The sequence below is a fragment of the Coturnix japonica genome, chromosome 16, assembly GCF_054131305.1.
Source record: "Coturnix japonica strain WE chromosome 16, WE-NBRP24, whole genome shotgun sequence".
In the NCBI taxonomy this organism is placed as follows: domain Eukaryota; kingdom Metazoa; phylum Chordata; class Aves; order Galliformes; family Phasianidae; genus Coturnix; species Coturnix japonica.
The window spans coordinates 2,164,249-2,182,621 of record NC_140678.1 but is presented as its reverse complement, the minus strand read 5'-3'; the positions used below and the strand labels follow the sequence as shown (position 1 = coordinate 2,182,621).

Genomic DNA, 18,373 nt, shown 5'->3' with positions numbered 1-18,373 from the left:
AGAAACTCTGGTCTGAAACATGGATTTGCTCTTCAAAAAGAAAACACTGGTAATACAATTGAACACCAAACCACTGGGAGATGTATTAAAGTAGATGCTTTAATTCAAAGCAGAGTTGGTCTGAGTCAGTGTGATGGAGTTTCCCTGCCTGCAGTTCAGCTGGTGGTGGCTTCACTCCCCCAGCAGTGCTTCACTTCCATCCCAGGGGCTGTCAAACATCCCTCACTTCTGGTTGTCCCAGGTGCTGGTTCTCCAACCACATCCATCACTGGGAGCTATATCTGCCATAGGAACACCCTTTTATTTCCCCAGCTCACATGGTTCTTGTTGTTCCCTGAATCACTGCAACCCACTGCCTGTGCATGATGCCTTCCAGCTGCAGGGAATGTAGCCCCAGCTCTTTGGCTGCTCAGGGGTGATGAGCTGCCAGCTGTTCTGCACAGAGGGTTTTACACTTTGGGTTTTGGTAGAAGGTGAGTCAAATTACTGCTGTGAACACCGGAATAACTACTTTCCCACCCCCATTTGTCAGCACTCAGGTCATGAATTCATTGTGGAGAATGGAAACGCTGTGGCAAACCTTCTCCCTTAGGATGGGATCTTAAATTATCAGGTGGTGGTTTTCCAGTTGGTTACCTTATCTTCTGTGATTATAGCACTGTGGTATTGCAAAATCAATTCAGCACTCCTGGTATCTAAGTCGATGTCGTGTGTCTTGTTTCCTTTTGGTGTTCCAGCTTTCTTGCCTATATTGTCAGCTAAGAGAAAAGGAAGAGGAAAGAAACCACCTGCTTTTTCAAGGCTGCTTAAATAGCCAAACCTTGGTAGTCTTAGTTAAGAGCTGCTGGTTTGCAAGTCACTAATGAAGGCATATCAGAAATGCATTTGGTCTCTTTACTTCAAATGTATCATTAAAGCACCTATCCCAAGCTCTGGGCTGCTACTGACTAATTAAAAACAATCAAATTCAAGTCAAAGTGGGGTGGAAAAAGGCAGTGGGTTTCCACCACTAAGCCAACTGCCCACAGAAACCAAAGGCTTCGCTTTCATTGCAGCTCCTGCAATGTGCAGCCTGATGGCTGCGCTCTCAGCTCTGAGCGTGGCTCCTCGTGTGCTTTTCTTTCCCTTTCTGCTTATCGAACACAAACCTGGGCTGGCTATTTTGCATGCTGGATCCTTGTGATTAAGGGTTACTCATGCATTCAGAACAGCTGGGCTGTGTACCCACCTGTTGTGCACACAAGTGGTTGCAGCTTGTGAGTGGTTTTGCAGCCCTGGGATGCATTGGATGCATTGTGTATTGGTACAGTGGGCTGTTCTGACTGCATTGGAGCTTCCCCTTATACTCACAATGGCTGAGTCCTTTTCATCTGCCCCTTCCTATGTCTTCTGAACTTCCTCACCAGAAACTCTGCTTCATTCTGTTATCAAAAATAAAGTTAATAGGGGAAGCCTTTGGGAGTAAAAAAGAAGCCCAGTGTTCCTGGACACAGCAAAAGAACAATGAGTGAGAACAGAAAGGCTGCTCCTTTTTATGTTTCATTGCAATGTGTGGGGTGGGGCAGGTCTTGGAGACAAAAGAAAGCATGTGGCTCTTAAAAAGTAAGAAGAAAAAGAATCCTGTTGATTACCTTTAGGGTCTGGTTATATCACTTGAGCCCCCCCAGCACTGCTTGGGTTATGGGGGGGGGTTGTTGGATTGAGCCGGGTCCCCGCAGCCACGCAACGCAGCTTTGTTTACAGCCTATCTGTGGTTGAATTACACCACATACAGTAATTCTCCTCGCACTGCCAGTAATTTCACTGACTTACCAAGCAGGCATCATTTCCTGAAAGTCAGCCCTCATACTTAGAGGAAGTAAGAGCACTCTCCTTCATGACTAAACACTATATGCAAATCTCGCCGGGCTCAGGACAGGCGCGCTGCATGGCTGTCCTTTTTTCCTCCATTTTCACTCCTTTCTTCTGCATGCCCAAAAAAAGCCTTGGAGAGCTCTTTTGCTGCTGTTGCTGTCATGAATGAAGACCTTTCTCCGGCATATATTGAGAAGTTCATCTTCTTGCCTGCTCTGCGTCCTGCTCTGCCCTCAGCAAACTGAATGCTGCTTTAAAATGTCCCAAATGCAGTTCTGGCTGAAGTTCCCATCTCTTTTCAAGGTAACGCTTGGTTTTTATATTCTTTTTTCTTCCTTGGAGTTGCTGCCTTTTGCATGGGGGGCACTTCAGCTTTTCCTCTGGGCTCGGGTGTCCCTGTCTGTGCTGCAGCGGGGGGGTTTCAGGGGGGCAGGATAGCAAAGTACTGCAGGCAGTTCCCACTGCACTTAGTGCAGTGCAATCCCTGCACTCTGTTCCCATCGCTGTGAGTGTGGCTACTGCAAAACAGGGAGGGAAAGGAGCTTTATACAGAGCTGATCTGTATTTCTGGAGGCTTACAGGGGTTTGATTTTTAAACCAGATGCTGCATATACAAACGCAAGGGAAGTGCTTGCAAAGCAGAGCACAGAACCCTTGAGACTGCAAGTTTATTACTCTGTTTTTAGAAAGTCTTTAGGTTTTGGCAGTGAAAAGATTTCCTTTGAGCGATCAATGGCTTGCATTGCAGCTGTTAGTTTCCTTGTTCCATCTTACCTGAAACAACTCTGGCATTATGATTGCTGAGAAAACACACCTCTCTTGCCTGGCAGCACAACTGCATTCATGCATATACGTCTGCCTGTGCATATATGGGGCTTTTCTGATGTCCCTACAGCGTGCTGTGCCAAAAGGATGTTTGTTTCCTCTCTGGATTGTGAGCAAATAAATCATTTATATACCGACGTCTTTGTGGCTATGCTTATTTTTAGGACATGTGCTGCTTCTGGATTTAGGCTTCACCTGCTCTTTGACAAAGACTTTGCTTTGCCCTAAGGAGCAATGGGTCAGGAGAAAGAGGTTATTGGCTGCCTTGTTTTCTTACATTGCTTTTCTCTGGTCTTCCTGGGAGTTTGTTCTTGGCTTTTCACAGCCCTGGGTTGGGGTGATGGTAGAAACGTTGTGTGCTGGACTAGATCCCTTTGTGCTCAGTTTCAAAGTCCAGCACGTGAGTGCTATCATTGATTTATCCAGCTGCTCACTGGAGCATCTTCTGATACAGAGATCAGACGGTGATTTCTGTTCATCTATCTCCCATGCTGCTACATTGATCTTATTTCATCTTCTGTGAGTGCCCAGCAGCTGTACCTCTGTGTTGGCTGCTCTTAAACCCTAATAAAACTCTCCACTGAGTGCTCACCCTGCTGTCAAGGGATCGTCCTTTCCCTGTTTTATGATGAGCTTCTCTTCTCTCCATCCTTTACACAAGCAGTTCCTTCTGAACTGTTTTCACACATGCAGATATCACAGCCTCCGTGTCCGTCCTCCTCTAACTCCTGTAAACTCCTCCTGTTTCCAGTGAGAGAAGCATAAAGTTCCTACTGATCAGTCTTAAACAGGGACAAAATAACTCCCTTAAAATGCAGAAATCTGTCCTCTGTGGGCTCTTGGACCCCTCTGTTCTCCCCATAACATCCTCTTGTTTTTGGTGCTGGTGGCACTATCCCAATTGGTGCTGCTCCATCTGCTGCTGGATCGGGGTATGGTTCTTCTCTGCTTCAGGGCCCAGATGTTTAGTAAACTGCACCATATAAACTAGTGGAGTAATTAGTCAAAGCGTGGTTGATAATGACACGTATTGTAGTTATCAGTATGGCTTTATATTAAATAATTACAGAGCATTCAGTATTTACATGGTGTAGTTTATTGGGGCTGTGCTGTGAGCTCTCAGGGCAGGGATGCAGCATGCTGTGAGTGTCTGTGCTCTTTGGATAGCACAGCTAGGTAAGGCGGATGGGGCACCTTGTGATTAATGCCTTGTAATGCTGCGAGAGGATGGACCAACTGAAGTCATTTCCAGGACTGATACCATTCATTCTCCCTCAGATTTGAGGGCTCATTTCCTTTTCCTTATTTCAGGGAGTGGCGACCGTGGGGCTCAAGCTGGGCAGGCAATGAGCTGGCTGGGCTTCTGCACACCTCTTACTGCTCCAGCTGGGCACCTTCCTCTTTTCAAGACCATAATGAGCAGTGAAGCTAAAGTAAAAAAGTAAATCTCACTGTCACAGACAGTTCTAGCCTGAATCTTATGCATACAATGTGTATGATGCTCTTGGTGAGAGGCTGAAGGCTGCTTGGGGAGGCATCTGTGGCTCCAGAGCAACCACTGTCTTCTCCATGGTTGAGCAGGACATGGCTGGCAAGATGGGGAAGGACTTGTCCTGTTGGTTGTAAGTGCTGCAAAAGGGCAACTTCTGATAGCAGTTGGGAGGGAGCCTGGCCCAGCTCTTGGCCAGGAGCCTGTAGGAATAACACAGGCAGGCTCAGCTGTTCCTGGTTTTGTCAGGCGGGGCGAAGTGACTTTTAAAATTGTTGGCTGCCTTTCTGCTTTGTAGTACGGAATTGGCCTTTAACTGGAAATGAGCAGTGATTTCTCCTCCTGTCTGATGCTGCGGCTCTCCTGGCAGCCATGCTGTAGTATCATCACGCTGATTTTGTTATCTGACGTAGCATGGAGCTCGAGCCAGCCATGTGCTGGCAGTCCCAACCCTTGGGAAGAGCTGCGGGGCTGATGTGTGTTGGCAGAACACAGTGGGGTGGGAGGAAGGACCTGTGGGTCTGTCTGTGCATCCCTCTGGAGTGCAGCCACATCCCCAGCAAGGGACTTTGTGCTCTGATGTGATGCTTCAAAGCGCATTGCTCCTCACTGAGCTGCAGACAGATGCTTTTTCCAGCTGAAGTAGTATCTCATAGAATCATTGAATCATAGAATCGCATAGGTTGGAAGGGACCTTAAAGATCATCTAGTTCAACTCCTCTGACATGGCAGGGTTGTCAGGCTGCCTCCATGTTTTACATGTGCCTTAATAGGAGGATCTGTTCCATGATCTTCCCAGGCACAGAGGTGAGGCTCACCAGCATGGAGTTCCCTGGTCCTCCTTCCTCTCTTTCTTGAATATGTTTCCCTTTTTCCAGTCACCAGGGCTTTGCCTGACAGCCACAAGAGTGGAGGAGAGCTGGGGTGGTGTGGTGGGGTCAGGAGTGATGCAGATAAGTTTTGGACTATCAGTTTTTGTCATATAGTGTTTGAAAAACCAAATAAGGGCTTAATGGTCGGGCACTTTGTGATCTGGAGCCTGTGTGACTCAATCTGACATCATCACTGGGTCACCAAATAAAACAAGTGGAAACCATCACAGTGCTAGCACCAGAAAATGAACAAAGGCAGAGCCTGATCCTCATCACCAAGGCACCTTTACTTCTTGCCCAGGTCGAGGCATGTCCCAGGATGAGTGGATTTGCTGCAGTTTATATGTGTGCAGATCCAGGTGTCCCCACTCCAGGCTTTGTACAGAACCTCCCATCAAGGACTCTCATTTTTTCCGAAGCCTCTGGGTACTGCTGTGTTATGAGTTGCAATTAAACAGCTCTGTCATTATAGGCTCTAGCTGGTTCTCTGTTGGATGACTGGAACACTTGAGTGTTTAGTGTGTCAAACTGAGAAGTTTTCACCCCCCAGGGACCATTCTAATCAAACCCAGGAGTCTGACGCCTCAGTGAGTGCTCTGTATGTGCAGTTGTGCACAGTCTGAGCCTTGAACATTTACCAACGCTGCTGCCCAATCAGTGCTTCCTACTTTGAAACCACGATTTCAAACCAGCTGCTAAGAACACGTCTTCATTGACAAGTTAATTTCTCAGTTTGTGGAGCACAAAACAACTAAGTGCTCTGTTAACAGCAAGAAATGAAAGCTTCCTGGATGAGCTGATGTGAGAAGGGAACTCTCCTTCCTCTCCCACCTCATCTCACTGTGGTCATTTCTTTCATTTCAGGACTCTTCATACCTCGATGAGCTCTCCAACAATAACTCTCTCTTCTCATCACCTGCGGATTCCCTCTCTGACATCGTGGATGCAAAGGACTGCTTGCCTGCTGACAGCCTGAACCACGTGCCAACCATATGGGATGTAAACACATCACAGCAGAACCAAACAGAGGTACGGGTGCTTCTCTCCCATCCTCCCCATCAGTCACTGAGTATCTCAGGCTTCATCCCATGGTGTTTGCCCCACGGAATTAGGAAACACAACTCCCTGCAGGGCTGAAGTTGCAACACATTGATGTGGATACCAGGAGGTGTATCCCTGAAGCATTCAGCATGTGCAGGGTGGTCTGCAACAGGAGCTCAGGAGCACTGAAGAGATGGACTTGAGGAAAAACACTGTGATGTAGATCATTAACTGTCCCCATCAACATCCACCGTATGTTTATTTTCCATGGCAAATATTTTACTAATGATAACTAAAACCCAAACTGTTTCAATTTAAGACCGATCGTTTGTGTTTGCTTTGTGAGTCCAAATCTCTGCAAGCTTTTATATCCCTGAGTTTTCCTGAGCACGTGATTTCTTGGCAGTCTGAGAGCAACATGCAGTTCTATGCGTTTTTACCAGCTTTCTGCTCTCTGTTTTCCCTCATCTGCTGGGACTGCTTACTCACTGTTGCACAACCTGGTATCAGTCCCTTTCTAGCAGCTGCCAGCTGTGGTTGTTGCTGGAACTGATACCATGCACATCTGCTATCTCAGCTGTCATGGTGAATATCCAGCCCTGCAGCAGGTTCCCTTTGTGGATCATTGTCTCACATAGATAGTAGGGGAAAAACTGAAGGTGAATGCTCCAGAATGTGGTCTGGCACACCTGTGCTTTAGTGGCTGTTGCATTTAGAGATGTGGTTGTGTTTTTAGAGGCTGCATTTTGCTGTTAGTAACGTGTCAGACTCTGTATTTCCATGATGAAAGCTGCCTGTGTGTCACAAGGGACTTGGCAGCAGTTCTGCTCTGAAATGATACCAGCGTGGCTCGTGTGGGTTGGTGGTGAGGTCCTGGCCTGAGGTTTGCGAAATCAAAGCTCCTGTCTGCCTTAGACTTTAGATCCTCAAATCAGATGTCTGAGCTTTTGCTGAACCTGGTGAGATTTTATGATTTCTGTAGCCCTTTGCAGCATCCTCTTGACCTTCAGTGTTCCTGCAGTTGGTGGCAGGGAGTATCCGTGCTTTCCTTCCTGTCATAAATATGCTGAAGTCCAATGGTGTGTAGCTATGCAGGCAGTCAATGCATGGTCTGGTAGCTTTGAACCAGGCTGAACTTAGAGATGGTCAAGAGGAGGAGGGCTGAGCTGTTTGAACCAAGGAAATGGCCCAAGAGTCCCTGGTCCCATTGCGTGCTGCTCTCCATGTCCTCCTTGAAGCCCTCCTGGTGTCCCTAGTTGTCCTTCAGAGCACCAGCATTCAGATAAGCCCAATTAACTCCTTTGAATTCCATTTATAAACGACTTCCTTTTGAAAAGAACCTCTGGCTATTTTAAACATCGTGTTATCTGTGTTCTCTGCATACAGAGGTGGTGGTTTGTTTCCTGACAAGATGGAAGTGCAGCCCAGTCAGGAGATTTCAGTTTCATTTTTCCATGGAAGTAACATGCAGGATGCTGGACAAACTCTTTGTTGGATTGGCTGATGATGGGCAGCTGATTTATTGCCTTCTCTTCTGCATTCCAGAAGTGAGAGCCCCAAAGAGCTCTATGTAAGGTACAGGTTGTCCTCTTCAAAAACCAAACCTCCATGTGCTGTGCAGGGAGAGCTGCTGCCATAAAGAAGAGATATGTCAACGTGTTGGCTCTGTGCATCATTTCTGCAGTGGGCATGGAGGGAAGAGCTGCTCCACAGTTAAATATTTGCAGGGGTTAGCAGACAAAACACACATGCTTGATTTATAAAGAAGTTATGAAATACCTTTTAAAAATAGTTTGTGTTGTGCATTGTGTTTTCTCATGAGAACTCAGAGCCCTTTTTAAGAGTGGGGAATCTTCATGCAGTTGTAAGTGGCTTTACTGAATGTGTTCTCCTGCATGATGTGTGTGCCTCTTATCTTAATGCTCTTAGAGGAAGGAGTGGATGAAACAGAGAGGAGAGCAAGAGTACAGAGAGGAACTGTCTGAGCTCAACCTGGAGTATGATGGTGTGTCACTGAACAGAGCTCCTGGTCCCACCTGGCTTAGTCCTCACAGCTCGTTCTGGGTTTAGTTCTCAATGAAGCAGTGGGAATTCTGTCCCTTCCTTTGTGATAGCTGAGGTGAAAAGCTGTGTGCCAAAGCTGCACTTGGATAGTAGGGGGTTGTGTTTTGAAGGTAAGACATTGCAAAACCAGAGCTCTGTTCCCTTCCCACAGAGCTGCGTGCCCCTCCACTACAGTGGGATCAGAGCTTTTCTCCTGCCTAAGAAGCAACTTCTGTACTGAGCTCAGATTTGTAGGTGGAGATGTTTCACCTGCTCTCCAGATTTGTTGGCACTGAAAATAGCTCTTCCGTCCAGCTTCCTTCTGGTAATTCTGACTCAGGCTTCCAGTAATGGAGGGTGGTTTTTTCTTTCTTTTTTTTTTTTCTTTTCTTTCTTTCTTTTTAATGTAAGGGAAAAAAAAAAAAAAAAAAGGAAAAAATAAGAGTTTTTATGCTGAAAAACTTCCCATATTTCACTTCTGCCCATGGAGCAGGGTCTTTATGTCTGGAGCTCCTGACAGTCTATAGACTTGAAGCAGTGCCACTATTGGAGCTGCTGATTACTTTGGATGCCAGGAGCTGCTGGCTTGACCTTGCTCACTGTCGGGAAATTCCAGTGGGATTTTGTTTGTGTGAGGGCAGACAAAGGCTCTCCTCAGTTGTGCCTCCCAGCTCCCTGGGCACAGCATGGGCTGGGCAGGCTGGAGCAGCAGCTGGCACCCAGAGCCACCAAGGCCTGGCAGATTTCTGGGTGCTCTGGGTTATGGGCAGTGCTTTTGTCCATGGGTGGGCCCAAGAAGCAGGTAAAGGCATGCAGGCAATGACTGTCAAAGGCAGCTGATAGCAGTCCTCGACCTCAGACAGGTATTAGTCAGTGCTGAGCCATGTTTGCATTCTGATGCAATTATTTAATTTCCTTGAATGGTGTTTTAAATGCTGAAAGCAAGATTGTAAGATCGTTTAGTAAAGGCATGCCTCAAGGGTAGAACGTGAGAGGATCATAAAACAGCACAGTCTGTAATACTCAGTCCTTTCCCATGGATGGCTTTGCTTGCAGCTCGGTTCAGCTTTCCTACTTCTCCCACTTGGGTCTCTTCTCCTGTACCCAGCTTTCTGCTCCCCAGAGCAGTGCCTTTCTCTCTTCTACCAGCAGGCCCAGCCCTGAGCTCTCACTTGGACTCAGTAGTTCAGAATAAAACCTGTGAACTGTCAGAGAGAATCTGCACAGCTCCTGTTATCCAGGCAAAACAGTGTTTGGGGATGACCTGTCTTAATATTGTGTGGTTATTACTTGGCAGAGAGACTCCTGCCCTGCAGTTGTGTTCATGCTGTGGGAGGACACGTGTCCCTGCAGCTTCCATCACACGTGGGGATGCACACACTTGTTGCAGGAATGCATTACCCCGGGTTGGTTATTCCCTGTGTTTGTGCTGTTGAAGGCATGTGTGGCATTTGCAAGATTTATTAGTTTGAAGAATTACTCCCCAGGGCTCAACATGGAGGAGCAGAAAGTATTAAAGCCCATTGACGCCATCGGAGCATAAGGTCTGAGTACAGAGCACAAATGCCTTTACAGTTGTGTTTCCATCCTTTAATTTGCTGGAGCTGAGGTTGGAGGGCGAAGGATTAGGGCTGCTTTCTGACCTGCCTCCTTTCTGTTGCAGCTCTTCTCACCCAGCAGATCATTCAGTGGCTTAAACAGTTCAGACGACCGCATTCCTGCTGTCCCCAACACCCCACTCCTTATAAGCTACCAGGTGAGAATAACATCTGCTCCAGCAGAGTTCACTGTGAAGCTCTCAGCTTCGTAACTTCACAACACAGAAGAAGAGCAATTTCTACCATTGTCCCTCCAGGGAGAGTGAGACAAGAAATTCAGCCAGGTCACCACGTACATTTCAGGTCACTGCCCTTTCTCAGAAGTGTCTTATATTTCCTTTGGTGGAGCCTTGCTCTGCTAGAGAATGCTCCATGCTTTCCTTACAGCTAAATCAGCAGCCAGGAGAGGCTGTTCTTCCTGGAATTGCATGACTTTGCTTCATGCTGCTGAGCTGAGAGCTTGTCTAGATCCTTCTTCAGGATCAGATTAGAGCACAGTTGGGCACAACTGATTGTAGCCCACAACTTGCCTGAAATTCCCCAGTTCATCGTGGTCTGGGTGTTGAAAATAGCTCTTAAAGCACTTGCCAGGCCCCTGAGGGTGGTCTCTCACATGTGGCTTTCGTTGTGTTGCTGTAATCTGTAAATGAGATTAATTGTGTTGGGATGGACTAAATGATAGCTGTCTGGTACCACATCCACACTACAATGAGAGCATTAACATTTGATCGATGCTGTGTTTCTTTTCAGTCTCAAGCTCCTGCAGAAGAGGAGGATGAAGGTGATGAGGAAGAAACAGAAGAGTTGGGGCAAACAGAGACCTATGCAGAATACGTACCTTCAAAGTGTGAGTGCTGTGCTATCTCATGGGGACGAGAAATGCTTTAACTCCACTGTGGACCAACCGAATTAATTGCTTCCGTATCTCTATGCAGACAGGATGTGATGTTTGCCAAGGCATGTCCCAAGCTTGTGTCTTTGTAGGATAACTTTACTCATCCTTTATTGGTGCTACACTAATTTGACAGGACACTTTTTGTTGTCTGCTTTTATGGGCAGCTTGGTTTGTTTTTGGGAATCTGAAATGCCAGTGAAGTGGAAGAGAGGAAGAACAGGCACTGAGCTTGTCTCTTCTTAGTCTGAGGCTACAGAGTAGATGAGGAGGTCTGCAGTCCTTTGTGAGGTCCTCTGTGAGGTTGGAGAAGTTGAGTTCTCTCTCTTATGTGTTTGTATGTGTCGTTTAGCCAAGATTGGGAAGCACCACCCTGACCTTGTGGTTGAAACAAGCACTCTGTCCAGCGTTCCCCCACCCGACATCACCTACAGCCTTTCTCTGCCAAGCTCGGTTGCTGACAAAGGGTCACTCTCTGCACTACAGCTGGAAGCAATCATTTATGCCTGCCAGGTATGTGACTCCACAGGAGGAATTTTGGGAGGGAGTGCTTAAGATTTCTGGGGCCTGGGGGCATTTTCCTTGTGAACTCAGCCATAGTACTCTGCCATTCCTTATCCGAGCAGGAAACGCATATCTATGAGATGCATGAGAAGGTTAAAGTGGGGCTCTTGAATGATCACATGAAAACAGCTGGCAAAAGGCAAATCCAGTTTGATTTCCAATTCTGCTCTTGATTTTGCAGCAACATGAAGTTTTATTACCCAATGGGCAGCGAGCTGGCTTCCTCATTGGGGATGGTGCCGGAGTTGGAAAAGGCAGGACAGTTGCGGGCATCATCTTTGAAAATTATCTTAAAGGGAGAAAAAAAGCTCTTTGGTAAGTTGGGTTTTTTCCCCCTCTTTTCCCGTAAGCCCTCGGAGTTAGTGTGAATCTGGGAGTAAGGAATTCCTTAATGCTGAGGTTGGCTTTCTAGTTGACTCATGTTGTGGCCTTGGGTAAGTCTTTTCCACCTCTTGGTGCCTGTTTGCTCTCTGTGAAATGGGAATATTTCCCCTGCAGCGGTGATGGAGAATGAATCACTATGAAACGGCAAACTGTGTACTCCTCAGAGTGCAGTGTGAAGCCTCTTCCTACCCTTCTGAAGTCGGTGGAGGGATATTCATGGACTTCCCAGGTGCAGACTTGAGCCCCTGGAGTATTGGGGCTTTACTGCAGAATAGACACAGCTTGTCATAAGTGCCAGACCAGAGTCTGCTGTAGGATCTTACGTTGAGGTGTGTGGGCAGTGGGAAATGTGACAGTATTATACACCTACAATTGCTTTAGTCAGAGCTATTAATCACTGTGTGTACCCTGACTCTCTCCTTAGGAGATAACCAGGCCCACGTCTTGCTTTGCAGGTTCAGCGTCTCCAATGATCTCAAGTATGATGCTGAGAGAGACCTGAAGGACATTGAAGCCTCCCACATTCCTGTGCATGCTTTGAATAAGGTAGAGAAGTAATGCTATTCGAGAAAATCAACCTACGATAGTAGTTAGATGGGACCTGCTGCAGAGCACAGAGCAGCAGTCACTTCTGTCTTCATGGCTGGCAGCACAGGCAATAGCAGACAGTGAGCTGCTTGCTGTTTCCTTTTCTCAGCATGCTCTTCCCACTCTGGACTCTTGCTATTTTTATCCACTCTCCAGAGCTGCTCTGTGAGTACAGAGCTGTTTCCTGCAGGGAGCACGATGTGTCTCTATACAAGTACAAAGTTCTGCAGGGCTCGAATGCTCTTCCCCACTTCTCAAGAGTCCTGCTGAGGGAACGGCCCCTGTCAGATGTTGCTGTGCTCTGCTCACATGGGTTAGTTTTTCCTACCTCTGATATCAGGCAGCCTGTTTTCATAACATGCAAGTAAAGGGAGAGCATACAGACAGGCAGATTAGTGCCTACCAGGGGACTGCAGCACGGGTATTTCCTCTGAGCTGGGTGAATCAGAGAGCTTTCAAGCTTCCTTCCAGTTACCAGTGGTGAGGATGAATTATTTTTCATAAGAAATGACCAGCAGCTGTGTAGTGGTTGCTCATAGAGCTCTGCTCAGCCTGTGTTTCAGTCTCTTGTCTAGGCCTGTGTTTGTCACACTGCTGGCCAGCCTGCTGAAACACTCTGCTTTGGTTTTTAACAGCACTGAACAACCAGCTCTTACAAAGTCAATGGAAACCACATGTGTTCGACACCTCTGAATGCAGTCCACGAGGAGACTGAAAGAGATATTTGTTTCCAGACAAAAAAGGCTTTAAATACCATGCTCTTCAGATCAAGACCCTGTTTTGTGTTGTTTTCCTTAATACGTTTCATTTTGTTATAGGTGGGATCCATGACAGTAAGGCAGTGATCTCTCTTGGCCAAAGAGAAAAATTATTTTCTGGAAGTAATTAAAATAGATAGGAGGGATTCAAAATAATTAAACATTCCAAGCTGTTGCTTAAAAATAAAGGAAGCAAATTTAGTTGGCCCAGCAAATTGAAGGCCTGGTGTGGTCTCCACATTTTTCTACATGCATTCAGATGTGCTGACACGTTGGCAAGGGAACTTAGCTAGGCTTTTAAAATCCCTGTCATCACTGTATCTCAGTGCCAAGGAGAAGTGCTAAGGATGTCAGCTTCTAGTGGTCTTTTGTCTGTTCTGCTGTTATATAACAATATTAATTGTTATATTGGGTTTTGTTCTTGAAGGTAAGAGCATGGACCCTCCACAGCCACAGCAGAATCTGTGGTACAGGCTGTGGGCTTAGAAAGGGTGCAGTGCACTGTGGACAATTGTCACAAGCCCCTTGGCTCTTTTTCTTCCTCTTTCTGCAGATTAGATATGGAGACACAGCTACCTCAGAAGGAGTCCTCTTTGCCACTTACTCTGCTCTGATTGGTGAAAGCCAGGCAGGAGGGCAGCATAGGACACGCTTAAAACAAATCTTGGATTGGTGCAGGGAAAATTTTGATGGAGTTGTATCCTTTATTAAACAAAAAACATAGAGGAAAACGGATGGTTGTGTGGGAAGGAAGAGCTTGGGGTCAGCTGAGGGCACCAGGAGCAACTACGTGGGGCATATTTATGAACATATGTCCTCCCCATGCCCTTCTGTCCTCCTCCACAGTGCAGTGGAATTGAAGGAGGGGGAGAGCACAGCTGAGATTGGCCTTTTCAGCATTCGTGCCAGGACTGGCTGTTCAGCAGATTGGAGGAGTCTGGGTTGTATTTTCTGCCATCCTCATAATGAAAAGATGTCCTTTCTCCTTAACTGACATTCACTTTCAGATTGTATTTGATGAATGCCACAAAGCCAAAAATGCCAGCTCTACTAAAATGGGCAAAGCAGTGTTGGACCTTCAGAACAAACTGCCTCAAGCAAGGGTTGTTTACGCCAGTGCCACAGGTGAGCTTCTGTCAGCATGGAGGGGCACCGTGTGAGCAGATGCCAGGGCAGTACTTGGAAAGGTCCCTGGGTCTGGTAAGACATGATGGCAAGCAAGCATCCTTCTAGGCACTCACTTTGCTAGAGTCAACGCTGTTTACAACTGCTGTGGTTTTGCTGACAGTGAATTCTGTTCAAACAGGTGCTTCTGAGCCAAAAAACATGATCTATATGAGCCGCCTGGGAATCTGGGGGGAGGGCACCTCATTCCAAACATTTGATGAGTTCCTTCGTGCAATTGAAAAGAGGTAAGTCACGTCCAGCATCCCTCTTCATCTGGTTTAACTTCTGTGGCAGTCTTTGTCCCTGGAAGATAATTGTTGGCCAGAGACACAGTCAGTATCTTCATGGAGAGTTCGTATTTGCTCATGAAAACAAGAGAAGTCCAAGCAATCCCAACAGTCTTGTGGCTGAACACTCTGTAACTGCACAGTGTCAGCCTTTATAGAGCAGAAGAGATAGCCAGGACATGCTTAGAGGAAGGGCAGAACTGTAGGGGTCAATGGGACCCTTACAAGCTGGATGCTGTCCTCTTAGTTTCTAGAGAAAGTCAAATGGAAGGACAGCTGCAGGAGTTGTTTTCCCCCTTAGGAAATGGGTGTAATGCATGTTTGAGGACAGCTTGAGCCGTGGGAAGTTGTTCTGTGGAATCACTCATGTGCCCTGTGGAATAGGAAGGAGGTCTCACAACTGTCTCCTTCTTCCAGGGGAGTTGGTGCAATGGAGATCGTGGCAATGGACATGAAGGTCAGCGGAATGTACATTGCCAGGCAGCTCAGTTTCACTGGAGTGACCTTCAGGATTGAGGAGATCCCACTGGACCAGCAGTACAAGATTGTCTATGACAAAGCAGCAAAGTTGGTGAGCTGGTCCCACTGCAGTGGGGAGACCAGTGTATAACTGTGGATGGGGCATTGCCTCTTGTTCTGTGGGAGGGACTGAAGACTCTGGACAGGGCCATGACCATGAACTTAGGGTGCATGCCCTCAGCTTTCATAAGATGAAGTAGTCTTGTACTTCTTTTTACTTTGATTTACAAGTTCTGTGTTTGCAAACCAGAGCTTGCAGCATCATGCTAACACAGAAAGAGAATGAGCAGACTGTGCTCAGCCTAACACAGCAGCATCAGCGCTGAAGTTAAATCAGATTATCAAACCCCAGACTGTTCTAACGACTGCACGTACAAGCAGTAATGAGAAACAAGATATTAACTCAATCTTTCTCTGTACCATCTGCAGTGGGCAGAGGCCTTGATGGTGTTCCAGCAGGCAGCTGACCTGATCGGATTGGAGTCTCGGAAATCCCTGTGGGGTCAGTTCTGGTCAGCTCACCAGCGCTTCTTCAAGTATCTCTGCATTGCTGCTAAAGTCCGACGCCTCGTTGAGCTTGCCAAGGAGGAGCTGGCAAAGGACAAGGTGTGGTATTGGAGGGTGGCTGTGTAGGCAGCAGCTGTCAGGCTTAGATTCCAAGGGAAGTTTTGTTGTCTGTAACCAAAGAGAGTTAATTGTTTCTGGGGACATTTGCAGTAATCTATATTGGGGAGTTAATATCACCTCCTGAAGCTGTTTGCTTCTGGTGAACATGGGTCATGTTCAAGCTACAAGTGGTTCCAGGTGTTTCACCTTTAGCACAGCCCTGTCCTTACATTTACCAGGATGTGATTTAGAGATTCCAGACAGAAACTACTTAGCAAAATCAGCTTCTGAAAGCAAGTCATCCCCTCAGTGGTGTGCAGAGAGGTTTGGAAGATGGTTCTTCATCAGCAGCCTTGCTACAGCCCCACATGCTTTGACTGAGCTAAAGGAAGATGTGCCTGCAACCATGAGAAGCAGCCTCTTGAGCCTGTAGGTGCTTGCCCTGACCCCAGCTATGCCATCCTTGTGTTTCCCTGCAGTGCATCGTCATTGGCCTGCAGTCCACTGGGGAAGCTCGCACCCGAGAAGTCCTGGATGAGAATGATGGGCATCTCAATTGTTTTGTTTCTGCTGCAGAGTGAGTTAAAACTCCTTTCTTTTCTTTCTGTGGAGGGGATGCATGGGAGGCTGGAGGCATTCGAGAGAAAGCCCTACCCTGGGGCCATTGAGAACCTGCAGTTCCACAAATCCAGTCTCATAAAGGCCTCACCTTACAGGAGCTGTAAATGGAGAGGACTCTGTGTTGTGTTATTGAGGCATAGTTTTTTTAGTGTAACTTTGGGGCAGGTCCTGGATTTGTTAAGGTGTTTTGCACACAGAAAAGAACCAGCAGGTATAGGAGGGTCAGAATCGTGGGCTCAGGTCTGGTTTGTGGGAGTCTGAATCAAGAAAACAGTGCTATTGACACTGAAGAAACAAGTGAGAAAATCTCATGTCGTGGCAGAGTCTGGGATGGTGCCACAAGGCAGCACTGCTGGAGTGGTGGGAAGGGGCAGAGACCCAAGGGGTTTAAGTTTCTATAGTTATTCCCAGCTGAGGAGAGCTGGCAGTGAAGTCAGCAGCAAGATTCGTGCTGTCCTGGCAGAGGTTGAGGTATGGTCCCCCTCATTTTGGCACCTTTCACATTGCCAGCCTGTCCCCAGGCTGCTCCTATACATTGAGGTGATGGATTCAGTTGTGTGTCTTCTGCAGGCAGCAGAGCTATTGCTGTTGTCTTTTGAAATGGGTTTTAATGCAGGTGAAAGCAGTGAGTGATGCCATGGACAGTGCATGTCCAGTTCAGACCAAGTTCAGACCTCCACTCCTATGGGAGGCTCTGTGTTAGCCTGTGTCAGTCTCTGCTACCTCAAATCCACCCCTGAAATACAAATACAGCTTGGTGACAGCGTGCAAGGCAAATCTGTCAACTGCTTGAATCGATTTGGCCTTTTCAACTGATTTTTGCATCTCCAAATTCAGAGGAACTCAGTGAGAGAACCGTGTCGCCCATTTGAGCCTCTCTCAGCTTTTCAAAGAGAAAAGCTCTGTTACTGATCACACGCACTGCTCAGCTCTGTCCCTGCTTTCAGAGGCAGGAGCAGTTGGCTCAGCAGCATTGCTCAGATAACTGGATGTCCTCTGGCATCTGCCGGAGCGTCTAATTGCAGCGTCCTGGTTTTACAGCACTTCAGGGGATTTCTCAAGGGGAGTGTGCTGGGAAGAAGCAGTTGCTTAAAAGATGCCGAGAAACAGAGTTAAAAGTGAGCTGATTGCTCAGTGAGTGAATACCAGCCCAGCCCTTTGTTCACAGGGAAAGCGGGGGAGGAAAATGAGCAAGGTCAGTGGCAGAGAGGCTCCAGACCTGAGAGTGAGCTTTGCATTGTGTACCACTGCTCACACCAGCACACAAGGCAGAAGGGCCGATGGTGCCACATCACTGCAGTCCCTCAGCAGCCAGCCCAGGGCTCTGCCCCTTCACGGAGCAAGGCTGTGTCCTTCCACCCCTCACACTGAGGGTCTTACAGCCCTTTCCCAGTTCCCAACACAGCCACTTTCTCCCACAGGCGAGTTGTCATGTCCACACCTCTCAGCTTTTGCTTTCAACATATATATTTTATTTCTCAACCAGAGCTCATTCAGCGCTGCCCTCTCATTGCACTGGGGGTTCATCCCCATCCAACCCAACCAGCGTTTAAGCATTTGCTCTTTTGTTTGCAGAGCAAACCACATTTAATTCCCACACCTTCTGATTGCCCCATTCACCTGAAACCACCACTTTTCCCATGTCACTTTGCTCTGTTCAGTGGGCAGGTGGGCCCATGTCCAGTTAACCAAAGGACTTGGTGGAGTGCATTTGTTGGACAGCCCGACAGTGGTCTCTGCTGTCAGAACACAGAGAGGGACTGGGACTGACTGCATTTTTCACAAGTGATGTAACAGCTTCCCAGGATCGTGTTTCCTGTGTCAAACTCCCTCCTAGTTATAAAGGTCTCAGAACTTTGGCACGCCACATGGCAGCATGGAACCCAGGGTCTGCTCTGCTTTTGTGGCCCCTCTCCAGCAGGAAGGCTGCAGCACAGCATTCCCAGCACTGAGTGCACAGCCTGCCCTCAGCACGCCTGTCCCACAGCTGGGGATCTGCTGTGCAGATCTCATTCTGTCTGGAGAGCCATGCCATAGCAGTGGCTGGCTGACCACATGCTGTAGTTGTGATGCTGGATTTACCCCTCTTAGATGTAATGTGCTGCTATCTCAGATACACGTTGCTACGTGATGACCAGCGATGTTCCTGGTGGCTAGAATAAATTTTGCATCTTACTTTCAGAGGCGTCTTTCTATCACTAATTCAGAAGCACTTTCCTTCAACCAAAAGAAAGAGAGAAAAAGGAACTGGCATTAAAAGAAAAC

At 47.4% G+C, this 18,373-nt stretch overlaps 1 protein-coding gene and 1 long non-coding RNA gene across 13 annotated transcripts in view; one reads left to right on the top strand and one right to left on the bottom strand.

Moving 5' to 3' along the window:
• Window positions 1–18,373, top strand: part of SBNO2 (strawberry notch homolog 2) — a 51,653-nt gene that overhangs the window by 23,503 nt on the left and 9,777 nt on the right. For 8 of the 12 annotated variants that reach the window (XR_014935040.1, XM_015886273.3, XM_015886263.3 and 5 more), the window contains 13 exons: window positions 5,905–6,069; window positions 9,788–9,880; window positions 10,473–10,569; window positions 10,967–11,127; window positions 11,360–11,493; window positions 12,018–12,108; window positions 13,462–13,605; window positions 13,916–14,033; window positions 14,215–14,320; window positions 14,780–14,933; window positions 15,311–15,487; window positions 15,967–16,064; window positions 18,291–18,373. Coding sequence is in view for 11 of the 12 variants with exons in the window: in XM_015886273.3 (XP_015741759.2) it covers window positions 5,905–6,069; window positions 9,788–9,880; window positions 10,473–10,569; window positions 10,967–11,127; window positions 11,360–11,493; window positions 12,018–12,108; window positions 13,462–13,605; window positions 13,916–14,033; window positions 14,215–14,320; window positions 14,780–14,933; window positions 15,311–15,487; window positions 15,967–16,064; window positions 18,291–18,373 (1,621 nt within the window). In the remaining variant the exon portion in view is untranslated. Of the gene's footprint in view, window positions 1–1,871; window positions 2,158–5,904; window positions 6,070–9,787; window positions 9,881–10,472; window positions 10,570–10,966; window positions 11,128–11,359; window positions 11,494–11,754; window positions 11,892–12,017; window positions 12,109–13,461; window positions 13,606–13,915; window positions 14,109–14,214; window positions 14,321–14,779; window positions 14,934–15,310; window positions 15,488–15,966; window positions 16,065–18,290 lie in introns of those variants that run through there. The other 4 variants (XM_015886270.3, XM_085517707.1, XM_085517705.1 and 1 more) reach the window with 4 other exon arrangements.
• Window positions 81–760, bottom strand: LOC107325487 (uncharacterized). The gene is made up of 2 exons (XR_001559687.3): window positions 637–760; window positions 81–281 (listed from the first exon to the last, which is right to left on the bottom strand). It is a non-coding gene; the product is annotated as an uncharacterized LOC107325487 (long non-coding RNA).